The 16,172-nt window shown below is 51.1% G+C and overlaps 1 protein-coding gene across 2 annotated transcripts in view; it reads right to left on the bottom strand.

The window, feature by feature from the left end:
- The window catches only part of kcnh2b (potassium voltage-gated channel, subfamily H (eag-related), member 2b), a 237,131-nt gene that overhangs the window by 104,351 nt on the left and 116,608 nt on the right, over window positions 1-16,172 (bottom strand). For both annotated transcript variants that reach the window (XM_085992158.1, XM_085992159.1), the window contains exon 6: window positions 14,264-14,484. In XM_085992158.1, the coding sequence (XP_085848284.1) occupies window positions 14,264-14,484 (221 nt within the window). The remainder of the gene's footprint in view (window positions 1-14,263; window positions 14,485-16,172) is intronic.

The following is a 16,172-nucleotide window of genomic DNA, read 5'->3' as shown; positions in this document are numbered from 1 at the left end:
GGAAAGGCTTTGGGGATTCAGGAGGTGAGACGCTCACCGCAGAATACCCAGCCTCTGACCTGCTCTTGTTGCCATGGTATTTATGTGGCTGGTCCAGTTATGTTTCTGGTCACTGGTGACCCCCAGGATGTTGATGGTGGGGGATTCAGCGATGGTAATGCCGTTGAATGTCAAGGGGAGATGGTTAGACTCTCACTTGTTGGAGATAGTCATTGTCTGGCACTTCTGTGGCGCGAATGTTACCTGCCACTTATCAGCCCAAGCCTGAACGTCGTCCAGGTCTTGATGCATGGACTGCTTCATTATCTGAGGAGTTTGAAGGAGAGGGGGACAGTACAATATCAGCCAACATGGGAGCCAGGAAGGGAAGTTGGGTGGTCAGCAGTTTGGTGGGAATAGGGTTGAGGGAGCAGGAAGTGGGTCTCATGAAAAGATGAGCTCAGAGAGGGCATGAGTGGAGATAGGAGAGCAACTAGAGAAAGGTGTGAGTTCAGGGCTAGGGCAGGGGGGTATCTATGGGGAAATTTGGCCCAGTGGGCATGGGGAAGGAAGCGAAGTGGCAGATGCAGCTGAATGGATGGTCTCAATCTTAGTAACAAAGAAGCCCATGAGCTCCACACATTTGATGTTGGAGGTGAGGGTGGAGGAGTCAGGGGAGAGAATTTTAACAAAATCAAAGGAAGTGATCAGAGATGGTCTTATCTCTGGTTGACATGATGGAGTAGTGAGTGTTCTCGCCGCACATTACAGGACGGAGTGATCTCACCACACATTACAGGACAGAGTGATCCCGCCGTACATTACAGGACGGAGTGATCTCACCGTACATTACAGGACGGAGTGATCTCGCCGTACATTACAGGACGGAGTGATCTCACCGCACATTACAGGACGGAGTGATCTCGCCGTACATTACAGGACAGAGTGATCCCGCCGTACATTCCAGGACGGAGTGATCTCACCGTACATTACAGGACGGAGTGATCTCACCGCACATTACAGGACAGAGTGATCCCGCCGTACATTACAGGACGGAGTGATCTCACCGCACATTACAGGACGGAGTGATCTCACCGTACATTACAGGACGGAGTGATCTCACTGTACATTACAGGACGGAGTGATCTCACCGTACATTACAGGACAGAGTGATCTCACCGTACATTACAGGACGGAGTGATCTCACCGTACATTACAGGACAGAGTGATCTCGCTGTACATTACAGGACGGAGTGATCTCACCGTACATTACAGGATGGAGTGATCTCGCTGTACATTACAGGACGGAGTGATCTCACCGTACATTACAGGACGGAGTGATCTCACCGTACATTACAGGATGGAGTGATCTCACCGTACATTACAGGACGGAGTGATCTCACCGTACATTACAGGACGGAGTGATCTCACCGCACATTACAGAACGGAGTGATCTCACCGCACATTACAGGACGGAGTGATCTCACTGCACATTACAGGACGGAGTGATCTCACCGTACATTACAGGACGGAGTGATCTCACCGTACATTACAGGACGGAGTGATCTCACCGTACATTACAGGACGGAGTGATCTCACCGTACATTACAGGACGGAGTGATCTCACCGTACATTACAGGACGGAGTGATCTCACCGTACATTACAGGACGGAGTGATCTCGCTGTACATTACAGGACGGAGTGATCTCACCACACATTACAGGACGGAGTGATCTCACCGTACATTACATGACGGAGTGATCTCACTGTACATTACAGGTCGGAGTGATCTCACCGTACATTACAGGACGGAGTGATCTCACTGTACATTACAGGACGGAGTGATCGCCCCGTACATTACAGGACAGAGTGATCTCGCCGTACATTACAGGACGGAGTGATCTCACCGTACATTACAGGACGGAGTGATCTCACAGCACATTACAGGACGGAGTGATCTCACCGTACATTACAGGATGGAGTGATCCCGCCGTACATTACAGGACGGAGTGACCTCACCGTACATTACAGGACGGAGTGATCTCACCGTACATTACAGGACGGAGTGATCTCACCGTACATTACAGGATGGAGTGATCTCGCCGCACATTACAGGACAGAGTGATCCCGCCGTACATTACAGGATGGAGTGATCTCGCCGTACATTACAGCACAGAGTGATCTCGCCGTACATTACAGGACGGAGTGATCTCGCTGCACATTACAGGACGGAGTGATCTCGCCGTACATTACAGGACGGAGTGATCTCACCGTACATTACAGGACGGAGTGATCTCACCGTACATTACAGGATGGAGTGATCTCGCCGTACATTACAGGATGGAGTGATCTCACTGCACATTACAGGATGGAGTGATCTCGCCGTACATTACAGGACGGAGTGATCTCGCCGTACATTACAGGACGGAGTGATCTCGTCGTACATTACAGGACGGAGTGATCTCACTGTACATTACAGGACGGAGTGATCTCACCGTACATTACAGGACGGAGTGATCTCGTCGTACATTACAGGACAGAGTGATCTCACCATACATTACAGGACGGAGTGATCTCGCCGTAAATTACAGGACGGAGTGATCTCGCTGCACATTACAGGACGGAGTGATCTCCCCGTACATTACAGGACGGAGTGATCCCGCCGTACATTACAGGACGGAGTGATCTCGCCGTACATTACAGGACGGAGTGATCGCCCCGTACATTACAGGACAGAGTGATCTCGCCGTACATTACAGGACGGAGTGATCTCACCGTACATTACAGGACGGAGTGATCTCACTGCACATTACAGGACGGAGTGATCCCGCCGTACATTACAGGACGGAGTGATCTCACTGTACATTACAGGACGGAGTGATCCCGCCGTACATTACACGACGGAGTGATCTCGCCGTACATTACAGGACGGAGTGATCTCACCGTACATTACAGGACGGAGTGACCTCACCGTACATTACAGGACGGAGTGATCTCACCGTACATTACAGGACGGAGTGATCTCGCCGTACATTACAGGACGGAGTGATCTCACTGCACATTACAGGACGGAGTGATCTCACTGCACATTACAGGACGGAGTGATCTCACCGTACATTACAGGACGGAGTGACCTCACCGTACATTACAGGACAGAGTGATCCCGCCGTACATTACAGGACGGAGTGATCTCGCCGTACATTACAGGACGGAGTGATCTCACAGCACATTACAGGACGGAGTGATCTCACCGTACATTACAGGATGGAGTGATCTCGCCGTACATTACAGGACGGAGTGATCTCACCGTACATTACAGGATGGAGTGATCTCGCCGTACATTACAGGACGGAGTGATCTCACCGTACATTACAGGACGGAGTGATCTCACTGTACATTACAGGACGGAGTGATCTCGCCGTACATTACAAGATGGAGTGATCTCACCGTACATTAGAGGACAGAGTGATCTCGCCGTACATTACAGGACGGAGTGATCCCGCCGCACATTACAGGATGGAGTGATCTCACCGCACATTACAGGACAGAGTGATCCCGCCGTACATTACAGGACGGAGTGATCTCACCGTACATTACAGGACGGAGTGATCTCACCGTACATTACAGGACGGAGTGATCTCGCTGTACATTGCAGGACGGAGTGATCTCACCGTACATTACAGGACGGAGTGATCTCGCTGTACATTGCAGGACGGAGTGATCTCACCGTACATTACAGGACGGAGTGATCTCGCTGTACATTGCAGGACGGAGTGATCTCACTGCACATTACAGGACGGAGTGATCTCACCGTACATTACAGGACGGAGTGATCTCACCGTACATTACAGGATGGAGTGATCTCGCCGTACATTACAGGACGGAGTGATCTCACTGTACATTACAGGACGGAGTGATCTCGCCGTACATTACAAGATGGAGTGATCTCACCGTACATTAGAGGACAGAGTGATCTCGCCGTACATTACAGGACGGAGTGATCCCGCCGCACATTACAGGATGGAGTGATCTCACCGCACATTACAGGACAGAGTGATCCCGCCGTACATTACAGGACGGAGTGATCTCACCGTACATTACAGGACGGAGTGATCTCACCGTACATTACAGGACGGAGTGATCTCGCTGTACATTGCAGGACGGAGTGATCTCACCGTACATTACAGGACGGAGTGATCTCGCTGTACATTGCAGGACGGAGTGATCTCACTGCACATTACAGGATGGAGTGATCTCACCGTACATTACAGGATGGAGTGATCTCACTGTACATTACAGGATGGAGTGATCTCACTGCACATTACAGGACGGAGTGATCTCACCGTACATTACAGGACGGAGTGATCCCGCCGTACATTACAGGATGGAGTGATCTCACCGTACATTACAGGACGGAGTGATCTCGCTGTACATTGCAGGACGGAGTGATCTCGCCGTACATTACAGGACAGAGTGATCTCGCCGTACATTACAGGACGGAGTGATCTCGCCGTACATTACAGGACGGAGTGATCTCACTGCACATTACAGGACGGAGTGATCTCACTGCACATTACAGGATGGAGTGATCTCACCGTACATTACAGGACGGAGTGACCTCACCGTACATTACAGGACAGAGTGATCCCGCCGTACATTACAGGACGGAGTGATCTCACAGCACATTACAGGACGGAGTGATCTCACCGTACATTACAGGATGGAGTGATCCCGCCGTACATTACAGGACGGAGTGACCTCACCGTACATTACAGGACGGAGTGATCTCACCGTACATTACAGGACGGAGTGATCTCACCGTACATTACAGGATGGAGTGATCTCGCCGTACATTACAGGACGGAGTGATCTCACTGTACATTACAGGACGGAGTGACCTCGCCGTACATTACAAGATGGAGTGATCTCACCGTACATTAGAGGACAGAGTGATCTCGCCGTACATTACAGGACGGAGTGATCCCGCCGCACATTACAGGACGGAGTGATCTCACCGCACATTACAGGACAGAGTGATCCCGCCGTACATTACAGGACGGAGTGATCTCACCGTACATTACAGGACGGAGTGATCTCACCGTACATTACATGACGGAGTGATCTCGCCGTACATTACAGGATGGAGTGATCTCACTGCACATTACAGGACGGAGTGATCTCACCGTACATTACAGGACGGAGTGATCCCGCCGTACATTACAGGATGGAGTGATCTCACCGTACATTACAGGATGGAGTGATCTCGCTGTACATTGCAGGACGGAGTGATCTCGCCGTACATTACAGGACGGAGTGATCTCGCCGTACATTACAGGACGGAGTGATCTCGCTGCACATTACAGGACGGACTGATCTCACCGTACATTACAGGACGGAGTGATCTCACCGTACATTACAGGATGGAGTGATCTCGCCGTACATTACAGGATGGAATGATTTCACTGCACATTACAGGATGGAGTGATCTCCCCGTACATTACAGGACGGAGTGATCTCGCCGTACATTACAGGACGGAGTGATCTCGTCGTACATTACAGGACGGAGTGATCTCACTGTACATTACAGGACGGAGTGATCTCACCGTACATTACAGAACGGAGTGATCTCACCGTACATTACAGGACGGAGTGATCTCACCGTACATTACAGGACGGAGTGATCTCACCGTACATTACAGGACGGAGTGATCTCACCGTGCATTACAGGGCGGAGTGATCTCACCGTACATTACAGGACGGAGTGATCTCACCGTACATTACAGGACGGAGTGATCTCACCGTACATTACAGAACGGAGTGATCTCACCGTACATTACAGGACGATCTCGCCGTAAATTACAGGACGGAGTGATCTCACCGTACATTACAGGACGGAGTGATCTCGCCGTACATTACAGAACGGAGTGATCTCACCGTACATTACAGGACGGAGTGATCTCACCGTACATTACAGGACGGAGTGATCTCGCCGTACATTACAGGACGGAGTGATCTCACCGTACATTACAGGACGGAGTGATCTCACCGTACATTACAGGACGGAGTGATCTCGCCGTACATTACAGGACGGAGTGATCTCCCCGTACATTACAGGACGGAGTGATCTCCCCGTACATTACAGGACGGAGTGATCTCGCTGCACATTACAGGACGGAGTGATCTCACCGCACATTACAGGACAGAGTGATCTCACCGTACATTACAGGACGGAGTGATCTCACCGCACATTACAGGACGGAGTGATCTCACCGTACATTACAGGACGGAGTGATCTCACCGTACATTACAGGACAGAGTGATCTCACTGTACATTACAGGACGGAGTGATCCCGCCTTACATTACAGGACGGAGTGATCTCACCGCACATTACAGGACGGAGTGATCTCACCGTACATTACAGGACGGAGTGATCTCACCGTACATTACAGGACGGAGTGATCTTGCCGTACATTACAGGATGGAGTGATCGCCCCGTACATTACAGGACGGAGTGATCTCACCGTACATTACAGGATGGAGTGATCTCATCGTACATTACAGGACGGAGTGATCTCACCGTACATTACAGGACGGAGTGATCTCACTGCACATTACAGGACGGAGTGATCTCGCTGTACATTACAGGACAGAGTGATCTCACCGTACATTACAGGACGGAGTGATCTCACCGTACATTACAGGACGGAGTGATCTCGCTGTACATTACAGGACGGAGTGCTCTCGCTGTACATTACAGGATGGAGTGATCTCACCGCACATTACAGGACACAGTGATCTCACCGTACATTACAGGACGGAGTGATCTCACCGTACATTACAGGGCGGAGTGATCTCGCCGTACATTACAGGACGGAGTGATCTCCTCGTACATTACAGGACGGAGTGATCGCCCCGTACATTACAGGACGGAGTGATCTCACCGTACATTACAGGACAGAGTGATCTCACCGTACATTACAGGACGGAGTGATCTCACCGTACATTACAGGACGGAGTGATCTCACCGTACATTACAGGACCGAGTGATCTCGCCGTACATTACAGGACGGAGTGATCTCGCCGTACATTACAGGACAGAGTGATCTCGCCGTACATTACAGGACAGAGTGATCTCGCCGTACATTACAGGACGGAGTGATCTCGCCGTACATTACAGGACAGAGTGATCTCGCCGTACATTACAGGACAGAGTGATCTCGCCGTACATTACAGGACAGAGTGGTCTCGCCGTACATTACAGGACAGAGTGATCTCACCGTACATTACAGGACGGAGTGATCTCACCGCACATTACAGGACAGAGTGATCTCGCCGTACATTACAGGACAGAGTGATCTCACCGTACATTACAGGACGGAGTGATCTCACCGCACATTACAGGACAGAGTGATCTCCTCGTACATTACAGGACGGAGTGATCTCGCCGTACATTACAGGACGGAGTGATCTCGCCGTACATTACAGGACGGAGTGATCTCGCCGTACATTACAGGACGGAGTGATCTCAGTGTACATTACAGGACGGAGTGATCTCGCCGTACATTACAGGACGGAGTGATCTCACCGTACATTACAGGATGGAGTGATCTCGCCGTACATTACAGGACGGAGTGATCTCGCTGTACATTACAGGACGGAGTGATCGCGCCGTACATTACAGGACGGAGTGATCTCACTGTACATTACAGGACGGAGTGATCTCGCCGTACATTACAGGACGGAGTGATCGCGCCGTACATTACAGGACGGAGTGATCTCACTGTACATTACAGGACGGAGTGATCTCGCTGTACATTACAGGACGGAGTGATCGCGCCGTACATTACAGGACGGAGTGATCTCACTGTACATTACAGGATGGAGTGATCGCCCCGTACATTACAGGACGGAGTGATCTCGCCGTACATTACAGGACGGAGTGATCTCGCTGTACATTACAGGACGGAGTGATCTCGCCGTACATTACAGGACGGAGTGATCTCGCCATACATTACAGGACGGTGTGATCTCACCGTACATTACACGACGGAGTGATCTCGCTGTACATTACAGGACGGAGTGATCTCACCGTACATTACAGGACGGAGTGATCTCGCTGTACATTACAGGACGGAGTGATCTCACCGTACATTACAGGACGGAGTGATCTCACCGCACATTACAGGACGGAGTGATCTCACCGTACATTACAGGACAGAGTGATCTCACTGTACATTACAGGACGGAGTGATCCCGCCGTACATTACAGGACGGAGTGATCTCACTGTACATTACAGGACGGAGTGATCTCACCGTACATTACAGGACAGAGTGATCTCACTGTACATTACAGGACGGAGTGATCCCGCCGTACATTACAGGACGGAGTGATCTCACTGTACATTACAGGACGGAGTGATCTCACCGTACATTACAGGACGGAGTGATCTCACCGTACATTACAGGACGGAGTGATCTCGCCGTACATTACAGGACGGAGTGATCTCGCCGTACATTACAGGACGGAGTGATCTCACCGTACATTACAGGACGGAGTGATCTCACCGTACATTACAGGATGGAGTGATCTCACCGTACATTACAGGACGGAGTGATCCCGCCGTACATTACAGGACGGAGTGATCTCGCCGTACATTACAGGATGGAGTGATCTCGCTGTACATTACAGGACGGAGTGATCTCGCCGTACATTACAGGACAGAGTGATCTCGCTGTACATTACAGGAAGGAGTGATCTTGCCGTACATTACAGGACGGAGTGATCTCGCTGTACATTACAGGAAGGAGTGATCTTGCCGTACATTACAGGACGGAGTGATCTTGCCGTACATTACAGGACGGAGTGATCTCACCGCACATTACAGGGCGGAGTGATCTCACCGCACATTACAGGACGGAGTGATCTTGCCGTACATTACAGGACGGAGTGATCTCACCGTACATTACAGGACGGAGTGATCTTGCCGTACTCTACAAATTAGCCAGCAGAGGTTGTCGGTGTTAATCACCCGACACTCCATGTCTTCTCCCTCCTCGCCGTGGTATCATGTAAACAAGACCAGAGCTCCTGACGATTAAATCCCCACCAGAGATCAGAGTTCAGAGGTCACGCCAAGATCCGCCCCCAAGTCCCACTGTCCCAAGAGCTGCAATTTCAGCAACACTTTAATCACCAAATCCAGTTAAAGTGCGGGGAAGATTGCAGCTTGGTCTCTAACCACAGCTTCCCTTAATGCCCAGTCTCTCGGGATTCAGCCCTGGCACTAGTAATCCTCAGCTGTGATCAAATCGCTGCTCTTTAATTGGGCAGGTGAAGGGCTCGAGCTCAGCAGAGATGCAGTAACACGGGAAAGAAGCCGATTGACTTTTTATAACTTGTGCTCGAGATGTGGGCATCGCTGGCAAGGCCGGCATTTATTGCCCATCCCTCGTTACCCTGGAGAAGGTGGTGGTGAGCCGCCTTCTTGAACCGCTGCAGTCCGTGTGGTGAAGGTGCCCCCACAGTGCTGTTAGGGAGGGAGTGCCAGGATTTTAACCCAGCGACGATGAAGGATCGGCCGATATATTTCCAGGTCAGGATGGTGTGTGACTTGGAGGGGAACTTGGAGCTGGTGGTGGTCCCATGCGCCTGCTGCCCTTGTCCTTCTAGGTGGAGGAGGTCGCGGGTTTGGGAGGTGCTGCCGAAGAAGCCTTGGCGAGTTGCTGCAGTGCATCTTGTAGATGGTGCACACTGCAGACACGGTGCGCCGGTGGTGGAGGGAGTGAATGTTTAAGGTGGTGGATGGGGTGCCAATCAAGCGGGCTGCTTTGTCCTGGATGGTGTCGAGCTTCTTGAGTGTTGTTGGAGCTGCACTCATCCAGGCAAGTGGAGAGTATTCCATCACACTCCTTACTTGTGTCAATAGATGGTGGAAAGGCTTTGGGGAGTCAGGAGGTGAGACACTCGCTGCAGAATACCCAGCCTCTGACCTGCTGCGGTAGCCTCGGTGTGGAAATTAGTTGCAGTTTGTCTGTGTGTCCGACACTGATGCCGGAAATAGTCCAGCTGCCATATTCGGTTCAGGCCCGAAAGCAGTGCCGGTCAGCTGGGTTCAGGAAAACCTGGTCTGAATGCGGCCTACCCGGGGTCCTTAAAGGGACAGGCACAGGCCGCCAAAAGATCGTGAAATTAATGTGGAGCCGAGAGGTGCAGGAGTGATTCCGGGTTCAGAGCAGTCCCGAAGACCATTGCCAGCCCCAGCTCGGGCCCCACCCCCTCCTCCCTCCCGATCACCAGTGAGGGCGCAGGACAAGGGGTGAGGGGCGAGGGTCGAGTGTCGAAGGGCGGGGGGCGCAGGGCAAGGGCTGAGGTTGATGGTTGAGGGCCAAGGACTGAGGGGCGAGGGTCGAGTGTCGAAGGGTGAGAGACATGTGAAGTATCTGGGATCGAGGTGGGGTATCTGGGATCGAGGTGGGGTCTCCGGGATCGAGGTGGGGTATCCGGGATCGAGGTGGGGTCTCCGGGATCGAGGTGGGGTATCTGGGATCGAGGTGGGGTCTCCGGGATCGAGGTGGGGTATCTGGGATCGAGGTGGGGTATCCGGGATCGAGGTGGGGTCTCCGGGATCGAGGTGGGGTATCTGGGATCGAGGTGGGGTATCTGGGATCGAGGTGGGGTATGGGGGATCGAGGTGGGGTATCCAGGATCTCCCTCCCCCAGTTCTCTCTTCAGCCCTGGCTCCGTCTCTGCCTGGCTCTGATTTATTTCAGCACAGAAACAGACCGTTGGGCCTAACAGGTTGATGAGGAGACGGAGCCTGTTGTTGCTGTGATCCTGATGGGCTCAGTCAGTAACCGTGTTGAATGTTTTATCCGGTGGTGGGTTCAGTGCGACTTAAGAGACCCCCTGCTTCGAGTCTCAGAGGGAGGGATTTCCAAGTGTTCCCATCAGTCAGAGACGGGCAGCTCCGGGAAAGACATTGGATTCCACAATATCCATGGATGGAACGGAACCAAGAGAGGGGGTACAGTGGGGTAATGAGCAGAGAGGGGGGGTACAGTGGGGCAATGAACCGAGAGAGGGGGTACAGCGGGGTAATGAGCCGAGAGAGGGGGTACAGTGGGGTAATGAGCCGAGAGAGGGGGTACAGTGGGGTAATGAGCCGAGAGAGGGGGTACAGTGGGGTAATGAGCCGAGAGAGGGGGTACAGCGGGGTAATGAGCCGAGAGAGGGGGTACAGTGGGGTAATGAGCCGAGAGAGGGGGTACAGCGGGGTAATGAGCCGAGAGAGGGGGTACAGCGGGGTAATGAGCCGAGAGAGGGGGTACAGTGGGGTAATGAGCCGAGAGAGGGGGTAGAGTGGGGTAATGAGCCGAGGGAGGGGGTACAGTGGGGTAATGAGCCGAGAGTGGGGGTACAGTGGGGTAATGAGCTGAGAGAGGGGGTACAGTGGGGTAATGAACCGAGAGAGGGGTACAGTGGGGTAATGAACCGAGAGAGGGGGTACAGCGGGGTAATGAGCCGAGAGAGGGGGTACAGTGGGGTAATGAACCGAGAGAGGGGGTACAGTGGGGTAATGAGACGAGAGAGGGGGTACAGTGGGGTAATCAGCCGAGAGAAGGGGTACAGTGGGGTAATGAACCGAGAGAGGGGGTACAGAGGGGTAATGAGATGAGAGAGGGGGTACAGTGGGGTAATGAGCCGAGAGAGGGGGTACAGTGGGGTAATGAGCCGAGAGAGGGGGTGCAGCGGGGTAATGAGCCGAGAGAGGGGGTACAGCGGGGTAATGAACCAAGAGAGGGGGTACAGTGGGGTAATGAGCCGAGAGAGGGGGTACAGTGGGGTAATGAACCGAGAGAGGGGGTACAGAGGGGTAATGAGCTGAGAGAAGGGGTACAGTGGGGTAATGAACCGAGAGTGGGGGTACAGAGGGGTAATGAGCCGAGAGAGGGGGTACAGTGGGGCAATGAGCCAAGAGAGGGGGTACAGCGGGGTAATGAACCGAGAGCGGGGGTACAGTGGGGTAATGAACCGAGAGAGGGGGTACAGCGGGGTAATGAGCCGAGAGAGGGGGTACAGCAGGGTAATGAGCCGAGAGAGGGGGTACAGTGGGGTAAAGAGCCGAGAGAGGGGGTACAATGGGGTAATGAACCGAGAGAGGGGGTACAGTGGGGTAATGAACCGAGAGAGGGGGTACAGTGGGGTAATGAGCCGAGAGAGGGGGTACAGTGGGGTAATGAGCCGAGAGAGGGGGTACAGTGGGGTAATGAGCCGAGAGAGGGGGTAGAGTGGGGTAATGAGCCGAGAGAGGGGGTACAGCGGGGTAATGAGCCGAGAGAGGGGGTACAGTGGGGTAATGAACCGAGAGAGGGGGTACAGCGGGGTAATGAGCCGAGAGAGGGGGTACAGTGGGGTAATGAGCCGAGAGAGGGGGTACAGTGGGGTAATGAGCCGAGAGAGGGGGTAGAGTGGGGTAATGAGCCGAGAGAGGGGGTACAGCGGGGTAATGAGCCGAGAGAGGGGGTAGAGTGGGGTAATGAACCGAGAGAGGGGGTACAGTGGGGTAATGAACCGAGAGAGGGGGTACAGTGGGGCAATGAGCCGAGAGTGGGGGTACAGTGGGAAGTTATACTCTGTTAATCTGCTCTTTACCCCGAGATCTGTTTACCTGGCAAGGCCAGCATTTATTGCCAATCCCGAGTTGCCCACACTCTAATACAATATTGCTCGGCCATTTCAGGGGGCAGTTAAGGGTGAACCATATTGGCCCAGCGTGGGTAAGGATGGCACGTTACCATCTCGAAAGGATCTTAGTGAACCAGTTGAGTTTTTACGATAATCCTGCAGCTTCAAGGACACTTTCACTGACGCCAGCTTTTTATTTGCAGGTTATTTTAAAAACTGAGTTAAAATTCTCACACAGCCACAGTGGGGTTTGAACCTCAGAGACTGATCCAGCACAGAAAGAGGCCATTCGGCCCATCGTGCCTGTGCCGGCTCTTTGAACGAGCTCTCCAATTAGTCCCACTCTCCTGCTCTTTCCCCAGAGCCTTGTGAATTTTTCCCTTCGAGTATTTATCCAATTCCCTTTTGAAAGTCACGATTGAATCTGCTCCCACCGCCCTTTCAGGCAGCGCGTTCCAGATCACAACAACTCGCTGCGTAAATAACATTCTCCTCATCTCCCCTCTGGTTCTTTTGCCGATTATCTTCACTCTGTGTCCTCTGGTTACCGACCCTCCTGCCACTGGAAACAGTTTCTCCTTATTTACTCCATCAAAACCCTTCATGATTTTGAAGACCTCTATTAAATCTCCTCTTAACCTTCTCTGCTCTAAGGAGAACAATCCCAGCTTCTCCAGTCTCTCCACATCACTGAAGTTCCTCATCCCTGGAACTATTCTGGTCAATCTCCTCTGCACCCTCTCCAAGGCCTTGACATCCTTCCTATTGTGTGGTGCCCAGAATTGGACACAATACTCCAGCTGGGGCCAAACCAGTGATTTATAAAGGTTTAGCACAACTTCCTGGCTTCTGTATGTGCCTCTATTAATAAGGCCAAGGATCCCGTGTGCCTTTTTAACAGCCTCATCAACTTGTCCTGCCACCTTCAAAGGTCTGTGTACGTACACCCCCAGGTGTGTCTGTTCCTGCACCCCCTTTAAATTTGTACCATTTAGTTTACATTAGCTCCCCAAAAACTTCCTACCAAGATGTATCACTTCACAGTTCTCTGCATTAAGTTTCATCTGCCATGTGTCCGCCCATTTCACCAGTCTGTCTGTGTCCTCCTGAAGTCTGTTACTATCCACCTCACTATTTTCTGCATATCTGAGTTTCATATCATCTTCAAACTTTGAAATGATGCCCTGTACACCCAAGTCCAGGTCATTAATATATATCAAAAAGAGCAGTGGTCCTAATACTGACCCCTGGGGACACCGCTGTACACTTCCCTCCAGTCTGCAAACAACCGCTCACCACTACTCTCTCTTGATTACTAGTCCAGTAACATAACCACTACACCACTGTACCCTGCCAATAAAGACATGCTGTAAATAAATCACACCCACCACATCACTGCCTTTGAGTGAAGCGTTAGCTAGCCTTTACTCTGAGAGTAGCCTGTACATAATGTGATGCCTTTATTAGTGTGACAAACTGTTGTGTACTTACCTGGTTTGTCCCTTTGACCAGGGTATTACAGTAAACAACCTACAGGCTGCCAACCCAAGGCACAACGGCTTCGCCCCATCACTGTGACCACACAAGCAGCAGCTTACCTGTGTGACCTTTTCAGTGACGTTATGGGTCCTCTCCTTTACTTTCGTGGGTGCGATGATCTCCTTTTCCCCTGAGGGTGACCGGATGAAGTTTTCACCTTTAAAATCCACAAAGTTCAGCGTGATCTGGGGGATTTTGCCGATGGTTTGACATTTTACCAGGTCGGAGTCGGAGGTGGAATTCAGGAGGTTCGGAGTGACCTTGACATGATTCACTGCCCCTGCAAACAGTTTGCATTGAAAAATTGCAAATGTAACTCCATTGTTTAAGAACAGTGACACAGAGAAACCAGGACATAATGGGCCTGCTGTGGGGAAGTTATTGGAATCTGTAATTAAGGACAGAGTGACTAAGCACTTGGAGAAATGTGAGCTGAGGAGAGAGAGCCAATGTGGATTTGGAAAGGGGAGGTCATGTCTAACGAATCTCATTGTTTTTTGAGGAAGTGACTAAAGTAGTAGACAGGGGAATGTCCATGGATGTAGTTTACATGGACTTCCAGAAGACATTCGACAAGGTTCCACATAAGAAACTTGCAAGGGATACCAAATTCAACACAAAGAATTTTTACAATTTTATTAGGAAAAACAGGGTGGTCAGGAGCAATGTTAGCCCCTTAAAAACTGAAAGCGGTGATATCATCAATGATAATAAGGAAATAGCGGACATGTTGAATAATTACTTTGCGTCAGTATTTACAGTAGAGGAAGAGGATAGCACCCTGGAAATCCCAAGGAAACTAGGTCAGGGACAGGCACTCAATAAAATTAATGTAAGTAAAATAACAGTAATTAAGAAAATAATGTCACTAAAGAGTGACAAATCCCCAGGACCAGATGGTTTCCATCCCAGGGTTTTAAAGGAAGTCAGTGAGCACATTGCGGATACCCGAACTATAAGCAGAGAATCATAGAATGGTTACAGCACAGAAGGAGGCCATTCGGCCCGTCGAGCCCGTGCCGGCTCTCTGCAAGAGCACCTCAGCTAGTCCCGCTCCCCCGCCCTTTCCCCGGAGCCCTGCAAACTTTTCTTTCAGCTACTTATCCAACTCCCTTTTGAAAGCCGTGATTGAGTCTGCCTCCACCACCCTTTCAGGCAGTGCATTCCAGATCCTAACCACTCGCTGCGTAAAAAAGTTTTTCCTCATGTCGCCTTTGGTTCTTCTGTCAATCACCTTAAATCTGTGTCCTCTGGTTCTCGACCCTTCCGCCAATGGGAACAGTTTCTCTCTATCTACTCTGTCTAGACCCCTCATGATTTTGAACACCTCCATCAAATCTCCTCTCAACCTTCTCTGCTCCAAGGAGAACAACCCCAGCTTCTCCAGTCTATCCACGTAACTGAAGTCCCTCAACCCTGGAACCATTCTTGTAAATCTTTTCTGCACCCTCTCTAAGGCCTTCACATCCTTCCTAAAGTGCGGCGCCCATTTTGGATACAATACTCCAGCTGAGGCCGAATCAGTGTTTTATAAAGGTTCGTCATAAGGTCCCTGCTTTTGTACTCTGTACCTCTATTTATGAAGCCCAGGATCCCGTATGCTTTTTTAACCGCTAATCTTCCAAAGTTCTCTCAATTCAGGAACTGTTCCTTTAGATTGGAAAATTGCACATGTCACTCCGCTTCTTAAGAATGGCAAGAGAGGGAAACCAGGGAATTGTAGAGCAGTTAGACTGACATCTGTTGTGGGGAAATTGCTAGAATCTATAATTAAGGACAGGGTGACTGAACACCTTGAAAATTTTCAGTTGATCAGAGAGAGCCAACATGGATTTGTGAAAGGTAGGTCATGCCTGACAAACCTGATTGCATTTTTTGAAGAGGTGACCAAAGAAGTGGACAGGGGAATGTTATTTATCTGGACTTCCAGAAGGCATTTGATAAAGTACCTCATAAGAGACTGTTAAC

The sequence above is a fragment of the Somniosus microcephalus genome, chromosome 7 (assembly GCF_052327205.1).
Source record: "Somniosus microcephalus isolate GS21.2 chromosome 7, FLI_Smic_1.0, whole genome shotgun sequence".
NCBI classification, from domain to species: domain Eukaryota; kingdom Metazoa; phylum Chordata; class Chondrichthyes; order Squaliformes; family Somniosidae; genus Somniosus; species Somniosus microcephalus.
The sequence above is the reverse complement of the archived record's forward strand: the minus strand, read 5'-3'. Positions and strand labels throughout refer to the sequence as shown.